The sequence below is a fragment of the Aptenodytes patagonicus genome, chromosome 1, assembly GCF_965638725.1.
Source record: "Aptenodytes patagonicus chromosome 1, bAptPat1.pri.cur, whole genome shotgun sequence".
Taxonomy (NCBI): Eukaryota; Metazoa; Chordata; class Aves; order Sphenisciformes; family Spheniscidae; genus Aptenodytes; species Aptenodytes patagonicus.
Window position 1 is genome coordinate 2,642,746 of NC_134949.1, and position 21,388 is coordinate 2,664,133.

The following is a 21,388-nucleotide window of genomic DNA, read 5'->3' on the forward strand; positions in this document are numbered from 1 at the left end:
CGTTTATTACTGTATTTGGATTGCATATTTAGATAATCCTCATGGCATATACCCTGAAGTTATCCTCTGTTTTTCACATAACAGCCACCACAAGGGTGTTCAATTCCAGTTTGGGGAGCAGCAGTCCTGAGAAGCAGCTTACCACGTGCAGGAGTGATCATTAAGCCTTGCAGCTGCAAAGCTGTCCACCATGCAAGGCTGGAGGACAGAGGGAGCCCTGGGGTCAGACCTCAGCCCAGCATTTGTCTGTGTATTTAAGTGAAGCTATGCTGATTTACACCAGCTAAACATTTGTCCCACCAAGTGCCAACAGCCAAAAGCCACCACTCTTTAAAAATAACTTAGTCCGCAGTTTGGATCCTGGATTGTAAAGAAGAGGATGGGTTAAGTCTACAGTCCATTCCCCAGAAGTGTGGGCTGTTTGCTCCAATTCCATCTTACCCAGACCACCAAACCATCCCTCAAACCTTGCTTCTGGTTCATATTTTCTCCACAGGATAGTATGTGAGATGGGGGAGGCCAAGCCCAGCCAGCATGCCGGATTCGTGGAAATCTGCGTGGCCGAGTGCAAACCAGAGTTCATGGCCAGGTCTTCACAGCTCTATTACTTTATGGTAAGCTCCTGTGAGAAATTCTCCTTGGCCATGGAGGTCCTCGGGCCCTGGTCCCCTTTGCTGCATCTGTCCATTGTCCTTGACCATATTCAGCCTCTGAGCTCTTCACTGCTGTTCTGAGTGCACCAAGTTGTTCCTTCCATTTCCTTTCAAAATCTTGTTATGAGCAAAAATAGCTTGCCTAATTAATGTTTTAACAATCTAATAATAGTTCAAATTATTAGTCCATTTACAGTTACATACAGCCATGGTCCAAATTAGTACAGAAAATCCTCATTAATAGTTAAAAAAGCTATACAGGAAAGAAAAAAGAAAAAGGAAAAAAAAAAAGAAAAGGAAAAAAAAAAGAAAAGGAAAAAAACTTGCCTAGTATCTTACTTTTCCTGGGGGTGATGCTCACCCTGCCAGCATCCCTCCAGGCCCTACAGTTGAAGGCACCAAGGTTCTCCAGGAGAAACATGGGGGTTGCCACTAGTCATTACCACCCTGAGGTCTTCAGCAGGAAGAGTGGGATGTCCGTGGTGGAGTTTCTTCCTCCTCACTCTTGGGTGTTCCCAGGGGCATCTTTATCCCCCCTCTCCCCACCACTTTCTCCCTTCTCCCTGGTCCCCAGCGCCAGTGGCAGAGCTGCCCAGCGCCCAGCCCGGGCACACAAAGGGCTGGTGTTTGCTGGGCAGTGCCTGCCCAGGAAGGCAGCTCTTGGCCATGCAGGGTGTTCCCAGCGCTGAGCTCAGGCAGGTTGGGCATGAGGCTGGGCCATGGGACTCTTGTGATCACAAGGACACCCAGCTGAGGGCACGGCAAGCCCAAAGACGTCCTGAGACTCTGTGGTGTTGTGTCAGTGCAAAGCCCATGGCCTTCTGCTAGCAAGGACAAAAATTCCCATTTACTGGGCCACAGGCATTCACCATAGCAGTGGGAGGTGCTTCTGCAAGATGTAGCATTCGAGGGGTGTTTGCGTTAGGTGGTCTTCTGGGTGTCCCGGAGAAGCAGTGCTGCACCCCAGAAGCACTAGATCAGGAAGGACCAGTTCACCAGCCAGGCTGCGGGTGAGCTGTAGAGTATGATGGGCTCAGCGCAAGTGGGCAACTGTTTTGGATGCTCCGTGGTGAAACGATAGACACCATCAAGCTTGAACTTCAGTTAGCTTTTAGGGGTGGTTGGTTTGGAGAGAGGACTTAGCCATGAGGAATTTGGAGATGAAGTCAAAAGTCCCTAGGGATGGTGAGCGGTGGGACCACATGCACAGCTTCCACTCAATGTGTGCCGACGGCACTCAGAGAGCAGCCACGCTCCTCTTTTTAGAGAGACTGCTGGGACTGGCAAATTGGCTTGCTACACCGTCTGTCTGGGACATCAGCTTGCAAAGCAGTCAGAGGGGCTCTGGGCCTGATTCTGCACTACTTCTGGTGCAAGTTCAGCCTGAGACTGTGGCTTTGCCATGGTGAAAGCCTCATGGAAGAGAGGAGCAGAGCCAAACACGTTGTACACTGGATTTGGTTTTTTGCTCCTTTCTGGCGATGCTCCTTGTCCAAGAGACCTGCTTATTCCTCTAAGGCCCCTTGCTGGGGACATGCAAGCATTGCCTGGCCTTGATCTCTGCAGATCTGTGCAGGTTTGAGATGAGAGTGTCTCTTTGTTCCCATCAAAAGCTCTCGACTCCTGCAAGGGAACGGGTCTTTTCTGAAATTGTTCACATGCCCGAGCATTTTTTTTATGGTAAAGGGAACTGGTAATGAATGCAAATATCTTAGATTTCCCCCTTGAGCTACAGAAATTTCTCTGTTCTCTGTATTTCCCGATGCTACTCAGGTGCTATGGTGGTGGGGGCAGAGAAACACCTTGAGAGATAGCCCCCACTAGGCAGACAGAAGGGCTCTTTCCAGGACATTACACTTCAGCGTGTCACCTTTGCTACTCTTGGAATTAGTGTCTGATTTTGATCATCCGTGTCCGTCTGTGACAGCTTTTCCCTCTGCTTGCTGGCTTTCCGGCTGCCAGCTATCCCAGCCATGCATGAGCATGAAGTCAACAGGGTTTTTCTCTGCCGAATACCTCAATACCTTTGTGCTAGACAGAAAAAAATACAGACGCTCTCCAGCCTGCACATCATATTCCCTCTCCCGTGTCCATTGCTTTCATAGCAGGAGCTGTGTTTGTTGGCGCGGCTTGTCTTCCTCTGATTCTTTTGCCAGGAGGGTAGAGATGTTATTGCAGGCATCACAACATGCCTTGGCATCCTGCAACGGTGGGTGGCAGCTTTAAGGGAAGGAAGATGTTTGAAAACTAAGGAAGGGCATCACATGGGAGATAAATGTCGCTTTCTGATGCATAGTAAATCCTCTGGAAAATTGCTTTTCAGAAGGTTTGAAGCAAAACAGGGTCAAATTTGGCCAATAGGTTCAGCCTTCCCTTCTCCTGCAAGAATTGGAAGAGATGATATTTTGAACTCAACAGAGGATCTAATTTCAGTGTTTTAAAAAAGAGGTAGCTTAGTTTAGAGATGCTAGAACAATTCTTCTCCACATTTCTAACCAGAACTTTTAAATTCAAAAAGCTGTTAGTTTGTTTTAAACTCATCTGTGATCAAAAATGCAAATTGCATTAGAAGGTACAATAAGCCAAAAGGGAAACAAAGCATTTTGTTGCAGGCTGAAATGAAATTTATTATGATCTAAACGAAAATAATTTCTTTTTTTTCTTAGTTATTCATTTTGTTGCTATGATTATTGCCATAGTCTTTCAATCAAAAAAAAGTTCCCTTCACTTTTCAATTCATACGCTGAAGCAAGTTTGCCTTTATTCTGGCTTTGGATGAGTATATTATGGCTCAGTGCAGGTGATGAGGGCTACTCTGATTGTATCTCTTCTGGGCCTGCTCCTAAATTCCTTGTCCCGGGAGAGCATTTGCAACGGGTCCCCCTTCCATCTTTCCCATCCTGCTCCTGCTGTTGAACCTATAGAAAGGAAACCGAGGTGCACAAGCTGTGTGTGAGTCACATCTTGCTCTGCCCTTGTCCCCAGGAGGAATGAAGTGGGAACCAAGGTCTTGACATGCACCATGAGGTCAGTTTAGACACAGCTCTGATGGCAGCTTCTCTGTGGACAGCCTGTGTGGAGGAGGTACTGGAGGAAAGTAAAGGGTTGGGGAGCAGAGGAAAGTAGGCAAGCGCCCAGAAAGGCACAGAAGATTTCCCGTCCTCTTTCCCTCATTGTCACTGTCCACTTCAGCCTATTACAGATCCACCAGACCCCCTTGCATTTTCCATCACCTTTCACCAGCAAGGAAATGGTCAATAGTCTGAAGGCTGAGTTTTACTGCAAACATGCTGTGCAATATTTATGAAGGCCACTGTGAATAATTAATGGTTTATCGCAACTTTGAAAGCTCAGCCACAAACCCTTTTGTAAGATCGGCACGAGACACAGCGAGGCTTTGCCAAGGAGCGCTGCTGATGTAGTTCTGGTCTGCGAGGATCCTCAAAAGGGCATGGCTAGTTTATCGACCTCTGAGGAGAGAGCAGGAAACCCATCGAGGAGCAGGACAAGGGGCTTTGGGGTGTTAACTCAAATGTTCCTCTGTGGTTTGTAAAGCAGATGCTGTTGCAGTGCTGTTGTGTAGGCTATGTGCACCAAGCTGGCCATTCTCAACCATTTTCTCCCAGGTGGGAAGTCACCTCCCAGCAGCAGCCATCACGGTCAGCAGCAATTTGCACTAGTGGTGGTGGCCTTCAATAAGATATTAAAGTGAATAGGGAAGCAGCCCAGGGAAGTGGTGGAGTCCCCATCCCTGGAGGTATTTAAAAGACGAGTAGATGAGGCGCTTAGGGACATGGTTTAGTGGGCATGGTGGTGTTGGGTTGACGGTTGGACTCGATGATCTTAGAGGTCTTTTCCAACCTCAATGATTCTATGATTCTATGACTCTAAAGAGGAGTTGCCATCAGAGCTTGAGGTGGTACCCGAAAAATATAGAGGAGCACTACATACTAAGTGCATCTTTTGCATCTACATACTCTTCCTGCATCTTTTATCCCAATAATAGCTGTTAGAGAGTATTCCCAGAAAAGTATAGCAACAGTTTCCAAACCATCATGTCAAAAACAGTCAAGTTTAAACACAAGAAGTGTCCAGCTCTGACAATAGATTCTTCTACAGAGCTGTACGTCTGATTTTCATGTTCAGCCCTTTCTCCAAGCAGTAGCTGCATTTTAAACAGAAGCAAAGTGGAAACCTCGCCGCTGTTTTTCAAAATGATTAACCAGAGGGGGACAGGGACAGAGAAGACGCTGCGTGTGTGAAAGAGGGAGCTGTGGTGTGTGTCAGGTGGTTTTATAAACATGGATTAATGGTCTCCAAAGCTCAATAAAGTGACTGCGTGATGTACCTGCTCGTTCAGAGGAGCTGAGGAGAGCTTCAAGCATTTGTGTCATCATTCTTAAAGAGAAGGGGGAAAAATAATCTTCATTTAGATGCATATAGTAGCTTTTCACTTGGGACTGAGTGGAAAGTTTTTCTATTAAAATGCAAATGAAAGAATAAACTGTAACTCCAAATTTCTCCCTGAAAATGGATGTCTCCTCTCTGCATTGTGGTAACAGGGTGATCTGTGCCTTCAGAGTGCAAGTATTTTATCTTGATTTTGGGAAGAAGGGAGAGCAGGACGGTAAGAAAAAGGAGTTTGAGATTTGGGGCCCCTAAAGGAATTGTGCCCCTTTTTGATATATTAACACAGCATGGTGTTGTGTTTGGAAAAGAAGCTTGGAAAATCAGCAGAAAAAGGAAAAAGGTGTTCATCTGGAAAGTGCTCCTTTTGTGGCTGTAGTATTTCAGAATACATTTCAACATAAGCACTGCTGTGCTGTATCGGTGCAGTACTAGACTGTCTCAGCATCCATGTCCGATAAGAAAAAGAGAAAGATTTGGGGTCATGCGGTGGGCATGTGGGAGAGGCAAGACACCAGCTCAGATGCTCTGCTGAACCTCAGCTCTCCTCTTTCCCAGGGAAAAAGCCCGTGAGCACAGGGGGAGTTTTTAGGCATCTCTCTGGAGCTATACAGCAGGTTCTGTTCCCTTGTCAGATCCATAGAGTAATCTTTTGAAGACCTGAATGTTTTCATCACTTGTGAGCTCCACAGTTTGGAGGTGGAGGGTCCTCATTAAGGTCCAATCAGACAGTTCAAGACCTGCTTTGTCTTGCAGAGGTGATGTTGCATGATGGCAAAAAGACACCTGAGCTGTGTCAGACAAGCAGCGGAGATGGGAGATTGTGGCTCCAGCTGCTCCAGGTGTGGAACTGACTTTGCAAGCACAGCGTATTTCTGAGCGGGTACAAGGGCAGGCCTGATTTTGCAGGGCTGAGGAGAAGAGACTGGGGTTAGGTCTGAACTCATCCCACCAAACCTGGCATTCAAGCAGAGTGTCTATGATATTGGAGTCACTCTAGGCTCCTCTCTTGGTCGGAAGATATGGTCATCTTCTGAAGTCTAGCTAACACATGATTAACCCCTGGGGATGCCTACCTCTCTCCATCACTGAAAAGAGAGAAGGAAGGTACTTATGCTCCTCTGCTGTGTTTTCAACACAACCCTTTGCTTTCACAGACTCTGACACTCTCTGATCTCAAGCCGAAGCGGGGACCAGTGTCGGGTGGCACCCAGGTGACAATTACAGGCAACAACCTTAATGCGGGCAGCAATGTCATCGTGACCTTTGGGCGACAACCCTGCCTCTTCTACAGGTACAGATGAGTCCTTCCTACGGTATGTGCTTGAGTCTGAAAGGTGTGAGCAATTACAGTCAAGAGACTTCTGCAGCCCAGACACCCTGTCCCTCATGTGCCTCTTTTGCCTGTGGCCACGTCTATTCAGCAATGGGATTTTTGCATTCTGCACCATGTGCAACCTTACTGTGCGTGTTTCGGGGTGGGAGAATAGGATTTATTTCATTGTTTTGATTGGGTTTTGATGTGCTTTTTGCCATGGCCCCTTGTCAAATTTCACTACAATTCTCCACGGTCCCATGCTTTGCTACTTGCTCTGGGAGTACATCATTTAAAAGATTCATTTTCATGTCCCTGCTTTAGTGGAGGTGACAAAGAAAATCTGACAACATCGGTTCTAAGTATTAAAACACCTCCCTTTTATCCCACAATAGTCCTGTAGTGCTAAGAAATGGATGATTTGCAACATTTCAGCTCTGGGTTGGCTCCTGTTCAATTGCAGTTCAGAGAAGCTTAATGTCAGTGTTACCTGCTGAATGTTCCCTGATCCCTGTGAGAATGAGCCTGAATCCCGTTCCCAGGGGCTCCCGCAGCTCAAAACTACCCAGCGCAACACATTTTGCTGCCAATATCGGTAGAGGCTGAAGATGAAGTTGGCACATTTCTCCCAGCATCTCCTTGGCAGAAGAAGGGCTCATTCACAGGAGACCTGGGACCATTCTCTTGGGGCAATGCCCTTCCCTCTCCTGGCTGTGGGGATCCTGTTTAGCCACCCGTCATGACTGTGGTGTGATTCAGCATCTATAATTCAAGAGGGTGAAGTCACAGCTTGTGATTTAAAAGGCCAAGTGGGAACCACAGCTGCTTGGAGATGCTTACTGAAGAGACTGGGGAGTTTTAGGAGGCATTGAGCGTGGTCTTTCAGGGGAATTTGGAGAGCACCTGGGAGGTGCAGTCAGTGAAGGCAAGTGCCGTGCTGCAAGGGAAGGATGAACCCTGCTTTATCCTTTCTAGGGGTATAAGATGAGGCTGCGTCACAAATCACAGGACTGGGGAGATTGAGGGTGTTTGGAGCCTGGATTTTTGGCTCTTTATGGAAGGTAAGGGCCACTGCAAAATTAAGACCCGGAGCTGGTTTTAAGCCCTGCCCAAAAGGAGAGGTTTATGCAGAATCCTCTTTGAGTATAATCATAAAATGCTTCCCACTATATTAGCACCTTCCATGCAAAGGTCCCAGGCACGCTGCAAACTGCACTTAAATGAGGCTTACAGTCCTAATGCAAAGTAAGCTTTATTATCCCAGACTGGAAAGCTGAGGTGCAAACACCCCTTTTTATGAGCAGCTGCTGCTGCTGCATCTGTCTGCAGGCAGGAAGGAAACATCCATCAAGTATTTAATCACAGAAATACTCCTGGAGAGAGGTCTGCGTTGCACTTCCCTTGGGGTTCAGTTTTCACCCTGAGACCTGAGAAATGGTGGCTCTTGTGGTTTTGTTTAAACTAGTGAAAAGGCAATGCCACTTCCTCGGATAGATGTGTCACATGATTCACAGCATATCGCTGTAGCAGTGTGTTTCACCACTTCACAGTGCATAGGTTAAGGTCACAGGACATAAGAGTAAGTAGCTGGGCTCTGTTTTTGGCACCATTGGTTTGCTGCTGATAGCACCCGGGTTATATTTACTTGCTTCTGCTCACAGGAGATCCACCAAGCACATTGTCTGTAACACCACTGCCTCAGATGAAGGCTTTGAGAAGGTGAAGGTGTCCGTGAGAGTGGACAAGGCCAAGATACATCAGGAATTGCAGTATGAATATGTGGAGGATCCAACTATCCTGAGGATTGAGCCTGAGTGGAGCATCTTCAGGTAAGCAGCCCATGGACACCTCCCACCACCTGCCCTTAATTTTCTGATGCAGCACTGGTGTGTTCGTGTTGGTCCTTGATACAGAAAAGTGCTTTCCAAGCATTGTGTTCACTAAGAAATAGATTTGTGTAGAGCTACTTCCCAGAGCCCACGAACCATGAGTTCTGGTGGACTTGCCTCCTCGGAAGACCTAACAGGCCAGCAGTGCATTGTGCATTCAGTGTAACACCTTCGATGCTCAATGTGTGTCTGTGCTCAGGTGTACCCCGGGACAAAATTTCCACAGTCTAGTGAGGGATGGACAGGAGCAGGGTCCTTTCTGCAAACAAACCCTGCGTGGTCCAAGTCTAAATGATCCTGCACCCCGTCTTCACTTAGCAGAGCAAAGCTTCCTGGCTTAAAGCAGCAAAATCCAGCTGCCAATGCTCACCAGAAGCTTGCCTTGGAGACTCCATGCTTTAATTACAAAGGCAGGAGCAGCAGGTCTCCAACCTAGTGTTGAAGCTTTCTCCCTCGTTACTGCAGCCTGGGGTTTATCTCCAGCACCAGGATGCTCCCTGTCTGAGTAATATTAGACCACTGGGGCTGGTTAAACTATGCAGTTGTATCCCTAAAAGCTGCAATTCCTACTATTTCTGGTCATGACCGTGTTTTGGGCCCCACTGGGCTGGCTCCACAGCTTTGCATGGCAGCAGGACCAGTCACTGATCTCTTAAACCCAGGCATAAATGTCGTCACTGTGCTTAGAGAAGTGAATCTCCCTTGGGTTTGAAAGCAGCAGTTCTTACCTTTCCCACAGCCTTCAGGTACTTGCTGGCTTAGGACTAAGCGTTGCTTGTTTGGCTGCCACACCTGAAAGCCCCAGGGCTGTCTCCTGAGATGAAGCACAAAGGGAGCTCTGGTCTCTGCCCTATCAAAGGGCCTTCCTCCTCGTTAGGCATCCCTTTTTATCTTCACCCTATTGATGCTGCTTTGGTGAATTCAGAGGGTTCAGGGGAAGGTGTCTGAGAAGAGCATTTGCCCTGGTTGTGGAAAGCATCAAAGTGATACCCACATGCTCTCAGAAGCCTGTAGAAAAGGCTTCGGGAAGAGAGAAATTGGCCATTAAATGCACTAGTATTTCCTTGAAGAGATACAAAATAAGAAATCTTACTCTCCCCTCATTCACCCATGGCAGCTCTCTGCTCCCCTGTCAAACCGGACTGATTGGAGTATCTGGGGATTAGGAGCAGGGCTTGTAAATCCCCCCAGTTCAGCTCCCATCCAGAAGATGTTTTCACAAATCAATTAGCGCCTTTAATTACCGTGAGGGAATTTACCGATTTAGCCGGATTGAATCTTTGCACATTGGGCTTGAAGCTTTAGTGTCTGGATTTTCCATTTGGGGGTTTTATTTTCAGTCGGAGTTCAGGTTATCAGTGAAATGAGAAATCGCTTTACTCCCTTCTTTATTAAAGTGCGTTCAGTGCCGGTTGAAAGGTGCAAGATTGACAGCCTAGGAGAGTGGATTCCCCCGTTATCCCCAGGAAAGTTGCAGCATGGGGACCTTCCTCCACCTGGCCTCAGGTCTGGCTGGGAGGTGGGAGGAGAAGTTCTCCGGGGTCCATTTGCTCTTTGGTTTCTCTACTGAAGCTGCCAGCAAGAGACGAAGAAGCAGCCAAGGAGATACTTCAGGTGTATTGGCAAAGCTTTGCCCAGCCTGGGGGTGCAGAGACTCTGCATCCCGTTGCTTGCTGCCTTGGATCTCCCATCCCACCTCCCAGCATAAAGGAAATTAAGAAGAGGTGCTTGTATAGTGGGTGCCAGCTTAGCTGCAGGGTGTGTAGCTGCTAGGATGGATAACTGGGACTCTACCTGTCTCATCATTCAGGTACAACCTCTACCCTTTGCTCTCTTCGGTGTCTCTGAAAGCAGAAAGCATCCACCTGAGTGGCAGCAGGTGCCTAATTTTAACCAGACCTACCCACCTCCACCTTCATCCTCTTTCTTTTGCACTTTTGAATCACTCCAAAGGGGCATAACCTTGGAGGAGGGTGCAGAGAGAGAAGATGCAATATCCAGGATGGCCACTGTGGTTCAGGGTGTCGGGGACAGTTTTAAGCACTACAACTGTTAGCTGTGGAGCTCCGTCCAGCAGGTCGTAACGGAGACAAGCACTAGTGTAAGGCCTCCACACAGAGGTGGATGAAAGTGCAGCCAACTCCAGTCCTGAGAATCAGGCAAGAAATAAGTTAGTCAAGACACGTGGATCTGGAGACAGACCGAGGAGGCTGTTCCTCAGCATATGTTATGCAGTATGATTCATTACAGCAAATCCACTGCGATTCTCTGATTCATCACTCCAGGCTGTGGGGCTAAGCTGTTTTGAGGGATAGATGATTGCTGCTAAACCAGCTTTGCAAAATTAGTGAATGAATGTACGGAGCCTGGCTTAAAACCTCAAGTGCCATTTTCCAAGACAATAAAGAAAAGATTACTGCTAATTTACTCCCATAGCCAAAAAAAAAAAGAGTCACACTGGGCTGGCAGGTAACTAGAATTTTATGAGGCTCCATTAATACTTTTGATCTGGGTTTGATCTGAGTTACGTCCAGCAATTATCTGAGTCTGCAGACAGAAAATTATGCTCAGATCTTTCGGGACAATAAGGAGTTAACTTAAGAAAGCTTAGAGGTCTTGGCACCTCTGTTATTTTGCTGGGCAGTAGCATCTCTCTGGGCTCTGATCCAACCTGGGCGAGAAGTGGCCGTGACCAGGTATTCACCTGCAGACACAAAAGGCAGTGGCTGGTGGTTTTCACGTAAAGGCAAGCAACAGTTGTGTTTGCTTGATTTGCAAGCCAGAGAGGGTTTTGGGGTGATTTTGTGTCTTCAGCAAACACAACTGCTTTGGCTTTATTTTCAGAGAAAAGGCCCCTCTCTGATCCGGTGCTGTGGCTGGGCTTAATAACTGTGGTCTGAGCCTGCAAGCTCGGTTTCCAAACCAAATACAGAATTTTTAGCACCTGGGTTTAAAACTGTGTGCACAGACTTGGTTGATTAAATAAAAAAGGATTTCTATATATATACACTCACTCATATATCTGTACATATGTGCACACATTTGATACATCTGGAACATGTAAAAATCTCAGCTGAGTAAAGATACAAAATCCCTTCTAGTTTGAATCAGCAGAGAGTCATAATAATAATAATAAACAAAAATAAAAATTATAAAGGCCCACAGCCACAAATCCAAAAGAACCAGGACAGTGGAGAAAGAACAACTTGGTTTATACACTTCTCTTCTGGTTTCTGGCAAGCTAGCTCTCCCTGGGTGATTGCGGGAATACTTAATGTGAAGTTGAATTGTGGGGAGAAGGAATTTTTTCTGTAAGACAGGAAGGGGGAGCTCTCTTGTAAGTGGATGTGTGACTTCAGAAGAGATCCCCTGTGCATTCAAGAGAACTCAACCATCCAAGCGGATCTTATGGAAATGGTAAAGTGTTCTTTTGCCCCATAAAATTCCCCATTAGAAATTTCCCATCACAGTTGATGGTTTCAGAGAGCAAGAACGTGAGGTACTCTGCAAAACTCAAGGTCAAATGTTGTCCTAACCATGGACCAGTCTGTACAGGTATTGCTTGTATGAAAGACCATAAGGAACCTCTCAGAGAAGCGTCACAGGAGCACCTGCTGAAAGATATGGTTGTGACAATGATCTTTGGCAGAGCTCATGGCTCGTGACTTCAAGTTTACAGGCTTCTTGGTCACACAGGCTATGTTTAAACTAGTAAATACTAATCCAGGTCTATTCTTTGGTCCTGAAGCCAGCGAGAGTGCATAGCCCTCATCCATACCACCAATGATCTTTCCTCCTTCAAAGGCAGTTTAGCTTCATCTCTCCTGCTAGTTGGGAGTGCTCCCTGGCCCTTGCTATCCCTTGAACCATGACCAGGTATTGCCTGGGCTACTGTTAACAGCTTATCAGCATCTATGGCCACCAGCCGGTGTTTGAGCTGGTGTCCTGGCCCTTTGGTTTATCAGTGTGGGTGTAACTAGAGGGACTGAAGCACAGTCCCAGCTAGCTGTGGCCAGCTCACTGAAACCTGACAGCTATACTGCTGAGCAGAGACGTATATTTGCATTCATTCTTACCTGCCCCATCTGATTAATAAAGGAAGATAAATGAGGAACATGGAAAACAAAGGTCAGAACTGGGGAAGATGTGTTGGCCAACACAGGCTTCTTCCTTACAGTGTGTTTATTCTCTGGTGTTTTCTCATTTATAATGCACTTGTTTCACCTTTCATGTATGCGTAGGTTTACCTGGAGGCAGGGAAGGGATTCTGAGCTTTCTTTTCCCAATCCCACCGATTTCCGCATGGCCTCCCCTCCCATTCTCGGCAGAGCGCTCCAGGAAATAAACTACAGCCTGGACAGTTTCCAAGGGGAGTTACGGAGGCAGGTGCCGAAACCGAGAGCACTACTCACCCTGGGAAACCCTCAGAGATGGGGCTGTCCGTTGATGACATTTCCTCATCCTGCCCTGGCTGTGTGAGCCCTGACAGCTGAAGGTTTTGCTTTCTTGGATAACTCTTACCCTTTCAGCCCTTGCATCACGTTGCCTCCGCCACAGCGCTGCAAAGGCAGAGCTCACCCTGGTAGAGCAATGCTGTTTTGATTTGGGATGGCCAAAGCTGCCTATGGTGAACCCTTCCCCTCAACACGGCGTTCAAAACCAACCCACCCATCGGCTCCTTTGCAGTTTCCTTCCTCCCTCCCCCCCGCTCCCCAAAGTCCCACAAACAGCACTGCTGGCTGCAGCTGGAAGGTGCAAGGGAAAGGAAAGAAGGGTGTTTCTGACAGCTGTTTCCTTCTGGTGACAGTGATTGCAGGGAATGAGAAGGGCTCTGTCTACATCTCCCCATCTTAAGCTGGGCTAAGAGAGATGTTATAAAAGCAAGAAAATCTACCAAATGAAGGGTCATGGCTCATATCGGCTTTCTCAGGAAATCAGTCCTTGCCCGAGCAAAGGGACAACATGACTGAAAATCTCTCTTCTGTCAAATGTTGGATCTAACACACATTGCAGAGCTTATCTGCCTGGGTCACCGAATGGAACCTGAGCAAATGCATTAGGCACACCACGTCTGAAGACTTTGGCTCTGTTTCTTCTAGATGCTGCTGGACCGGGTTCCCCGGCAGCACTGAAGTGGGTTCACTGAGGTGACATTATCTTACTCAGGGTGAGGTTTTTATAGCAGGTTTAATATGCAAGACGGGACTACAGCCCTCAACAAAGGTAGCACTGAACTCTCAAGAGCTGCTTGCACAGGACAGTATCTATGAGGGTTTTTTGGGCTCCCTTCCTTAAGTGATACAGGACATGTAGTCTGTGGACCATTCTGAAGAGCCCCTGTTAGATTTCCCGCTCTTCTTCTCATTACTGAAGCTTCTGGTTGCTGAGTCTTAACAATGAAAAACACCCAGATGCTGCTTGGTGTGGCAGTTTTAGCAAGCATGTGGTTTTACCTCTTTCTCCCCTTATGAATGAATGAAAAATTATTTGCTTTCTTTTTCCTTCCCTTCCTATGGGACTGTGAGATGTGGTCAGACACTTTGCAATCAACATTTAAGACTATACATCACCCATTGCTGGTGCATTCCGTCCTGACATCTATTAGCTGGGTTCATGCTCTTCTTTCATTTCTTCTTCTCTAGTGGCAACACACCCATCGCAGTGTGGGGAACTCACCTAGACCTGATCCAAAACCCTCAGATCCGGGCAAAGCACGGTGGAAGGGAACATGTCAATGTGAGTATGACTGCTGAGCTGGGGATCAATCACAGGAGGTGACACGTCCAAGGTGGTGATAGGGGCTGGCTAACAACTCTGGAGGTTGAAATCTCCTGTTGCATCCAGAAAAGAGGGCATGACTTCCTTTCAGAAAGATTACCCCATCCTCTCCATGAAGGAGCACTGAACCGACGCAAGAACAGAGAGAGACGTCATGAAGGGTCATTCAGCTCCTGGTCTCCTGGTCTCTGCTGAGCCTGTTTCTTCTGTTGGCTCAAGGATACCTGTCCTCTCTCTTGGCCCATGCGTTATTTATCAGCCACGCCTGTGCATAAGTAGACCCAAATTCAGGTTATTGGCTGAGTGTGCAGGGATCAGAAGGGACTGTGAATAATACTCTGTTACTATTGTGTCCAATCCCCGGACTATTTGGGATCCTGCAAGAGTGTATCCAGGTTTAACCAGCTAGATTTACAGCCTAATTCAGCTCTCAGTGGCCACTGAGGAATCAGAAGCAGCTCAGGCCAGCAGAGCTTTGCCAAGCTCTGGGAGGACAATTCACTCGGAAGGAGCCAATTACCAGTAGCTGCTGAGCAGCTCCAGAGAGAGGAGTAAAATGTGCAAGTTTAGCACCTCCAATTAGTAAATCCAGGAGCAGGCAGCATCTGCTGGTACCTACAGTAGGTTAGAGGATGGGGCCATGCAACAGCATCTGAAAGGGTGTTGGCTGTGTATGGGCAATTCCTGGGACCAAGTGTGAAAGAGCATCCCAGAAGAAGAGGCTCAAAAAGTAAAAAATACAGAGGGACTAACTGGGGTGGGGGTAGAAAGTCCAGATCCTCTGCATTTCTCAGGTTTTAAGATTAATCCTTGGGCTTTCCACTCAAGGTTCTCAAAGCACTTTGCGGACGTTAAAATTGTCTACTGCCACATGAACAATGGTGAAACTGTGGTAGATCCAAAAAGAAAATGCAGGAATATGGGGTAGATTCATTTGCATCTCCAGTTGGCAAATTGAGAAACCTGTGTCTTGGTCTTATCCCAGCTCTGCCATGAACTAATATCTCCCTGCATAAAGCCAAATCCAAAGCAATTTTGTCACTTCTCACACCTCACCAGATTCAGGAAATATCTGTTGAGATCGGTTTCTGTGTCTGATGTGAATCTTGAATGGCAGTCTTCCAGTCCCTCATGAACTCTGGGAAAACCCGGATCCAACTGATTATGTGTATTCATAGGTACGTTTTGGTAACATGTTGTATTTCCTGGTACAGCACAGCCAAACACTTAGCTAGCTTTCCTGCAGAATTAGAAGCCTACATGACTTCATCTTATTCTTCCAGCAGACTCCAGCTCTTGCCTGACACAGTGGTCTCAAACAATCATGCCATTGTGCAGATGATGAAGCCTATTCATCATCTCACACATGCTTACGTAGAACTGCCCACCAGTTTTGTGCTGGGAAGCACTCCTCTGCCTTTTCTTCCTTGTAAGAGCTGTTGCAGAAAAGAATATCTGACTTATTTTGCAATATGAAACTGGCTGGTCCAAGTCACTTATCTCTTGATTGATTTGAGCCAAAGCAATATTAATGCTTGAGCTATGCTAGCTGTGATAATGAGTGTGCTCTCAATGCTGGAGGTATCAGACTAGTTTGGAGAAGATTCTCATATCAAGCACAGCTGGGATCCCATGGAGCTGGTGCTGTTTCCCCACAGAGCCTGTTGGCTCCTGGTGAGACCAGGATGCATTGTGCTAGCAGCCACGATGTAGAAAGATGAAGGCTCAGATCCTGAAGGACAACCAGACATCTAATTCCTAGTTGTTTAAAATGAGGGTCAGGATAATATTACCCATTTCTCAAATACACAAAAGACGCAGGTCTTTGGCAGGGCTGGAAGCCAACTTCAGGGTCTCCTGAGACCTACCCCACTGTCTTCACCACTCCAGCTTCCTGGGCTTCATTTCAGGTAACCTGATGTTCAAACAGGAATCCTGGGCACAACTGAGCATGCACTGGACATACACTTTTGGAGTGATCCCCAGAGTGTGAGAGCTAATTGCAGGGCAATAGTGAGGCTTTGACTAGTCTCTGCTGTACAAAAAAAGGAAGAACTTTCTATTTCCAGAAGGAAATGAGGTTAGGGGAAGATGGTGACACTGGCAGCCCCAGAGGCTGAGCTCCCTCAGGGAAGAGGCACAGGATGCCCAGTTGCATTGCAAACTGTTCCACCCATCTGCCCTGGCAAAGCTTTCCTCCCCAGCCTCGCTTGTCTGATGGGTATGGGGCATGTTTTGAAGCAGGGGAGCACCAGCCTGTCTCATGATAACCAAAGGGGTCTGCTCCTCCCTGTCCTCCAGCCGTAGGTAGGCTAGCATTTCACTGGGAGGTATTTGCCCACCAGGAGGGCTGGGGGCATTTTCCATAAACACTCCTTCGTGTTGGGTTTCTTTCTCCAGAACTGCGAGGTGCAGAACAGCACGGAGATGACCTGCCAGGCTCCGGCGCTGGCTGTTGACCCCAATCACCAGTCTGAGCTCGCTGAGCGTCCAGAAGAGTTTGGCTTCATTCTTGACAACGTGCAGTCCCTGCTGATTCTGAACAAAACCAACTTCACCTACTACCCAAACCCAATCTTTGAAGTTTTCAATCCCTCAGGGATCCTGGAGCTGAAGCCGGGAAGTCCCATCATACTGAAGGTGAGATGGGGACCAAGGCCTGGATGAGGAAGGACAAACACATGCTGCCTATTGCCTCTCTGTGTCTGCCAGCACCCCATGAATCACAGTGGCATCCCGATTGCATCCCAGAGATTTTCTCCACTCATTGCACCTAACATATCGCATCATATCAGAGTCACCATCTGCAAACACAAATCACTGCTCAGCACCTGCCAATACCCATAACTAAAAAATATAAACTCCTGCTGCAGCTACCTGTGTAGAGCCTAAATTTGTACCCACTGCTGTTCGCCAGAGAAGAACGTTTTCTACCACTGCAACAGGGCTGGCAATTAAATACCCAAGTCTATTTCTTTCTTGGGTTTTCAAGACATTCCTCTCACCCCTGGTTAAATCCTATACTAGTCCTTTGACATTTCTGTAACCTGGACGGCAGTACAGAGAAGGAATTTTATGACTGAGCATTTCCGTATCAGCACTTGTACATGGTGCATATGCAAAGAAATGATTGTGCCTGCAGAATACCTTCTTGCATGTTTGGAAAGAGGTCTGTCTTACTTGCCTGAATACGTTTTGTGAGGGCCTGTTTGTGCAAGATTTATATGCAGTGTTTCTCATTTAGTTACCGAGAGAGAGGAGCAGGACAGGCTGTTTTGACCGATTACACTCTGTAGCCATCCATGCTGTCCTCTGCATGACTTTCTAAATTGGCTTTTTCTGTCTGTGTTAGCGAATGATGAACCACAAATGTCAAGTGCAATGTTAACTCTTGCGTCACAGGAACAAACTAGAGGTAGAAGGTAAACTCTTTCCTGATGCTTTTTTTTGTGGGGGGTGATATTCCTTTCTATCCAGGGCAAGAACCTGATCCCACCAGTGGCGGGAGGGAACGCCAAGCTGAACTACACCGTTTTGGTTGGTGAGAAGCCCTGTGCGGTGACCGTATCAGACGTGCAGCTACTGTGCGAGTCCCCAAACCTCATTGGACGGCACAAGGTGATGGTAAGTGGTGCTTGAACCTCAGCAGCCTTTCCCTCCTGGGTGAGTTGGGAGGGCACACCAATGCTGAAGAGCTGGCAGAGATCTCCCAAGAGTTTGCATCACCATGTGCCTTCCGTAGATCCCATAAACATCAGGGACCCTTCTTGATATAATATCCCCATCAAGAGTAACTTGGAGAAGTAGAAGAGTAGAAGAGTAACCTGGAGATCTTTATGGACAGTGAGAAACCTTTCATAATCAAAACCCTTTAGGAAAGTTTGCCTCTCTTCTGTTTTTGTACAGTCTGTATGAACCCTAGATGCTCATGTGAGTTCATATATGTAACATGTTCCCTACATGACATACTTTGTTAAATTCAGCACAGTCCCCAGCAATTACTAACATGCTGGCGGCTAAAATTTGCCTTTATAGAGGAGAAAAAAAAAAATGCAGAATATGGACTCTAGTGTGACGGGACTTCGAGGTTTTGACATTTATACAACTTAGTATACTCCTGGATATCCTTCCTGGAACCTGTGAAAAATGGACCTAGTGATTACCTCAGAAGGAGCTTCTCTTCCTCTCACCATTGGTTTATTCACTCCTTCAAATTACTCCAAATACTTGCAGTAATTTGCATTCCTCAGTGCTGTTGCTTGATAAACAGCACATCAGCAAACTCATCTGAGTTGTACCGAGCTGTGGGTAGAAACGCAACAAAAGCTAACAACTGACATCAGACATACAGACGATCAATGTTACTCATTCCTTGTGATCCGCTTTTTTCCGCCTCTCTGTTGCCCTCCCAAAGCTGTATCTGTCACAGATTTATTCATTCCAATGCAGTGAGACTCATAGAGGTCGATGGAGACACACTGCATAGCTCTTTAAAAAGAGCATTTTCTGGGGACTTTTAGAAAATAGAGAGTTTATGGTGACCATTTTGGGTCTCATTTGTGACTGCTGCTGGGACACCTCATACTGGCTACTTAACTTCTCTGTGCCAAAGTTTGTCATCTGGAAAATAGAGGTAATAATCCTTTTCAGCCATGCAAATATACTGTGGCTCTCGATTCATTGTAAAGCACATTAAGACACTCCAAGAGGAGCAATAATGAAGTGAGAGATTTTCTCTGTGTGAATACCAAAGCTTTTGAACAAGGCAATATACGTTCCCTGTCAATTTCATGAATATAATTAAACATATGGTTAGTCAGAGATGGACAAAGCCAATCCTAGAGAGAGAAAACTCAAAGTCAGGTGAGCAATAAACAACCCCTGGGGATCAGGGAGGATGAACATCTGGTCAGGTCTTACTAATTGGGAAGACTCCCCTGCTCCTGCAGCTTGCGACAGCTTAAGCGAAGCCACAGAGAAAAAAATAATCCCTTTTTGAGGATGCTGATCAAACAAGAGATGCTGCTGGAAATGTGGGAAAATGATCACACTGAAGCCTGTTAATGAGCATCAGTGTTAGGGGCAAGTTACAGATTTCTCGTTCAACTGCCAACACTGAGGCAACCCTTTGCCAGCGTCTGGGCTGGAAACCAAATACAAAAGGTCACCTGCGATGGAGGCCAGTGCTCAAGGATGGACTTTGCATCTGGAACTTACCAGGGGGACAGCTGGGTTGCGAAATGCCTCCTCCAGCATGTCACAGCATCTCTGTTGCTTGGGTTGGTACAAAATGTATCCCCATGTTTCGCATGAATGTCACTTTGATGGTCAGGATAATTGACAGGTAGCTCTCCCAGGTCCTCCTCCTGTTTCTGCCAACGATTTACTGTGTGACCTTGAGTAAACTGCTGAACAAACCCTTTCTTGCAAAGTGAGGTGTCCTAGATCTGAGAGGGGACCATGGGACTGAATCAACCATTGCAACACTGAGATTATTTCTAAGGGAAGGAACAATGACAATGACACACATTGATGTCAACATGTTTTTGATCTAGTTCAGATATCTTTTATACAATGACAGAGTTACATATTTGAAAAAATAGAAAAGAACTAAAAGGCCTGAGCAATGGTTAAAAAAGATTGACTAAAACTCAGAGGTAAGCTCTTTTCCAAGGAAAAGAAAGAGACACGAGGAAGATCCATGAGTAACTATGTTGGAGAAGGTCTGCAGTGAAGAAGTGGAGTACATTTGAAGGCTTGCTGGTATCTACTGTAGGCACTTACATATAGAAAGTCACACTGGACTCTTTGTATAGTGAAGGGAGAGATGGCCAAATATAGCAACTGAAGTTCAGGGCACAATTCATCTCATCCTAAGGTAGACCCTTATATTAGTCCAGGGCAAACTCGCACTAGGAAAGATACTACCACAGTTGTTTTGCACAACAGGAACTACTGAAGTGCTACAGGTGGTCCCTAAGACTTTGCTGAAGAAAACCAGGCTCTGCCATAGTGCCATTTAGAATGAATTCATGATTAATGGGCTTAACAGGTGGCCAAACTGTTGTTTGGTAATATGGAGGGCTCATGGTCAGTCTTCTGGAAGGTATAAATAGCTTCCTTCAAAAACACTCAGTGGCCCAAGAAATAAAGTAGGGCTATATCTACATATTTGCTTGTTTTTGTTTTAAATGCTCACAATAGTACTGCAGCCTTGCAGGCTTTCTTCTTCAAGAGACAGATTTCCTCAGATCATGGCGGTTTGATTCGTGGACCGTGAGACCTTCCCAGTGCAGGAAACCACCTTTAGAAAGGAACGCACTGGGGCTAACTTTGTTAGACACCTACCTCTAGGAGTCTAGATCCCCTTATAGTTAATGGAGAGAAATGGGAACTTCCACTGAATAAAACATCTCATCCTAATGTCAAAGCAGGTGTCAAAAGCAGCTCACATAAATCACATACTGAAAGTGCTTTTTCTTTGTATTGACTTTGAAAGCATACTGTAATGTCTAACTCAGATGTGCATGTCGAATGTTTGGTGAGAGGAAACCCACCCATGGAGATGGGCTGTTCTGCGAGCTTTGAGCGCAGACCTGCACTGGGGATTGGGACGGGGTTGTTTGATTCTAGTCTGATACTCCTTGCCTGGACTCATCTGACTACGAGGCTTGGAGGAAAAGGGTCACTGTCGGAAACAGAAAATGAAATATAATGAATCTATTCATTATAGAGGGAGGAAATTGTGCAAACTGGTGAGCAAATTTTGCTGGGAGGATTTGGGACAGTGGTCTAGGGCAAAAGGCAATAGCTTTCAGTGCTTAGATTAGCATGTGAGTTTGGCAGTTTGTCTTCTCAGTTGAGCATGCCACATACCAAGACCAAATCTCTGCCTTTTGCAGGCTTTATAAGGGAGTTGGACCTTGTCTCTTAGAATAGATGGGAAAACTAGTTACCGTTGCGCCCTCAACTAACATGGGTGCTAGGTTGTTCCTAGGCCACTGAAGATGCTCTACAAGTCATCAATGTCATGCTACAGGAATGGTCACCTTGAAACTTTTTTACCTGGTCAGATGAGCTTAGGTTTAGTTTCATTTCTCATTGTGGACATTGTTAACTTTCTAGACCCCATCCCAAAATGCTTAGGAGTATTCAGGGCATGAGAGGACCTTGTGGATGGAAATTAGATATTTCCTTATATTCACTTTTGTTCTGTCTAAGACATAAGGGTTACATCCAGGTGACTTTAGCCAGGAGCCACTGAGGAACAGCCTACAGCTGGTGCTAGAGCAAAACAGACATCCTCTCAGAGGTTGTAACTGGGGCCAGAATAATGTCTAGGAGAT

General features: G+C 46.5%; 1 protein-coding gene across 2 annotated transcripts in view; it reads left to right on the top strand.

Annotated features, from left to right (window-relative positions):
• PLXNA4 (plexin A4) overlaps window positions 1-21,388 on the top strand; it is a 472,614-nt gene that overhangs the window by 393,851 nt on the left and 57,375 nt on the right. For both annotated transcript variants that reach the window (XM_076346806.1, XM_076346900.1), the window contains exons 14-19: window positions 497-614; window positions 6,218-6,354; window positions 8,037-8,204; window positions 13,907-14,000; window positions 16,443-16,682; window positions 17,520-17,666. In XM_076346806.1, the coding sequence (XP_076202921.1) occupies window positions 497-614; window positions 6,218-6,354; window positions 8,037-8,204; window positions 13,907-14,000; window positions 16,443-16,682; window positions 17,520-17,666 (904 nt within the window). The remainder of the gene's footprint in view (window positions 1-496; window positions 615-6,217; window positions 6,355-8,036; window positions 8,205-13,906; window positions 14,001-16,442; window positions 16,683-17,519; window positions 17,667-21,388) is intronic.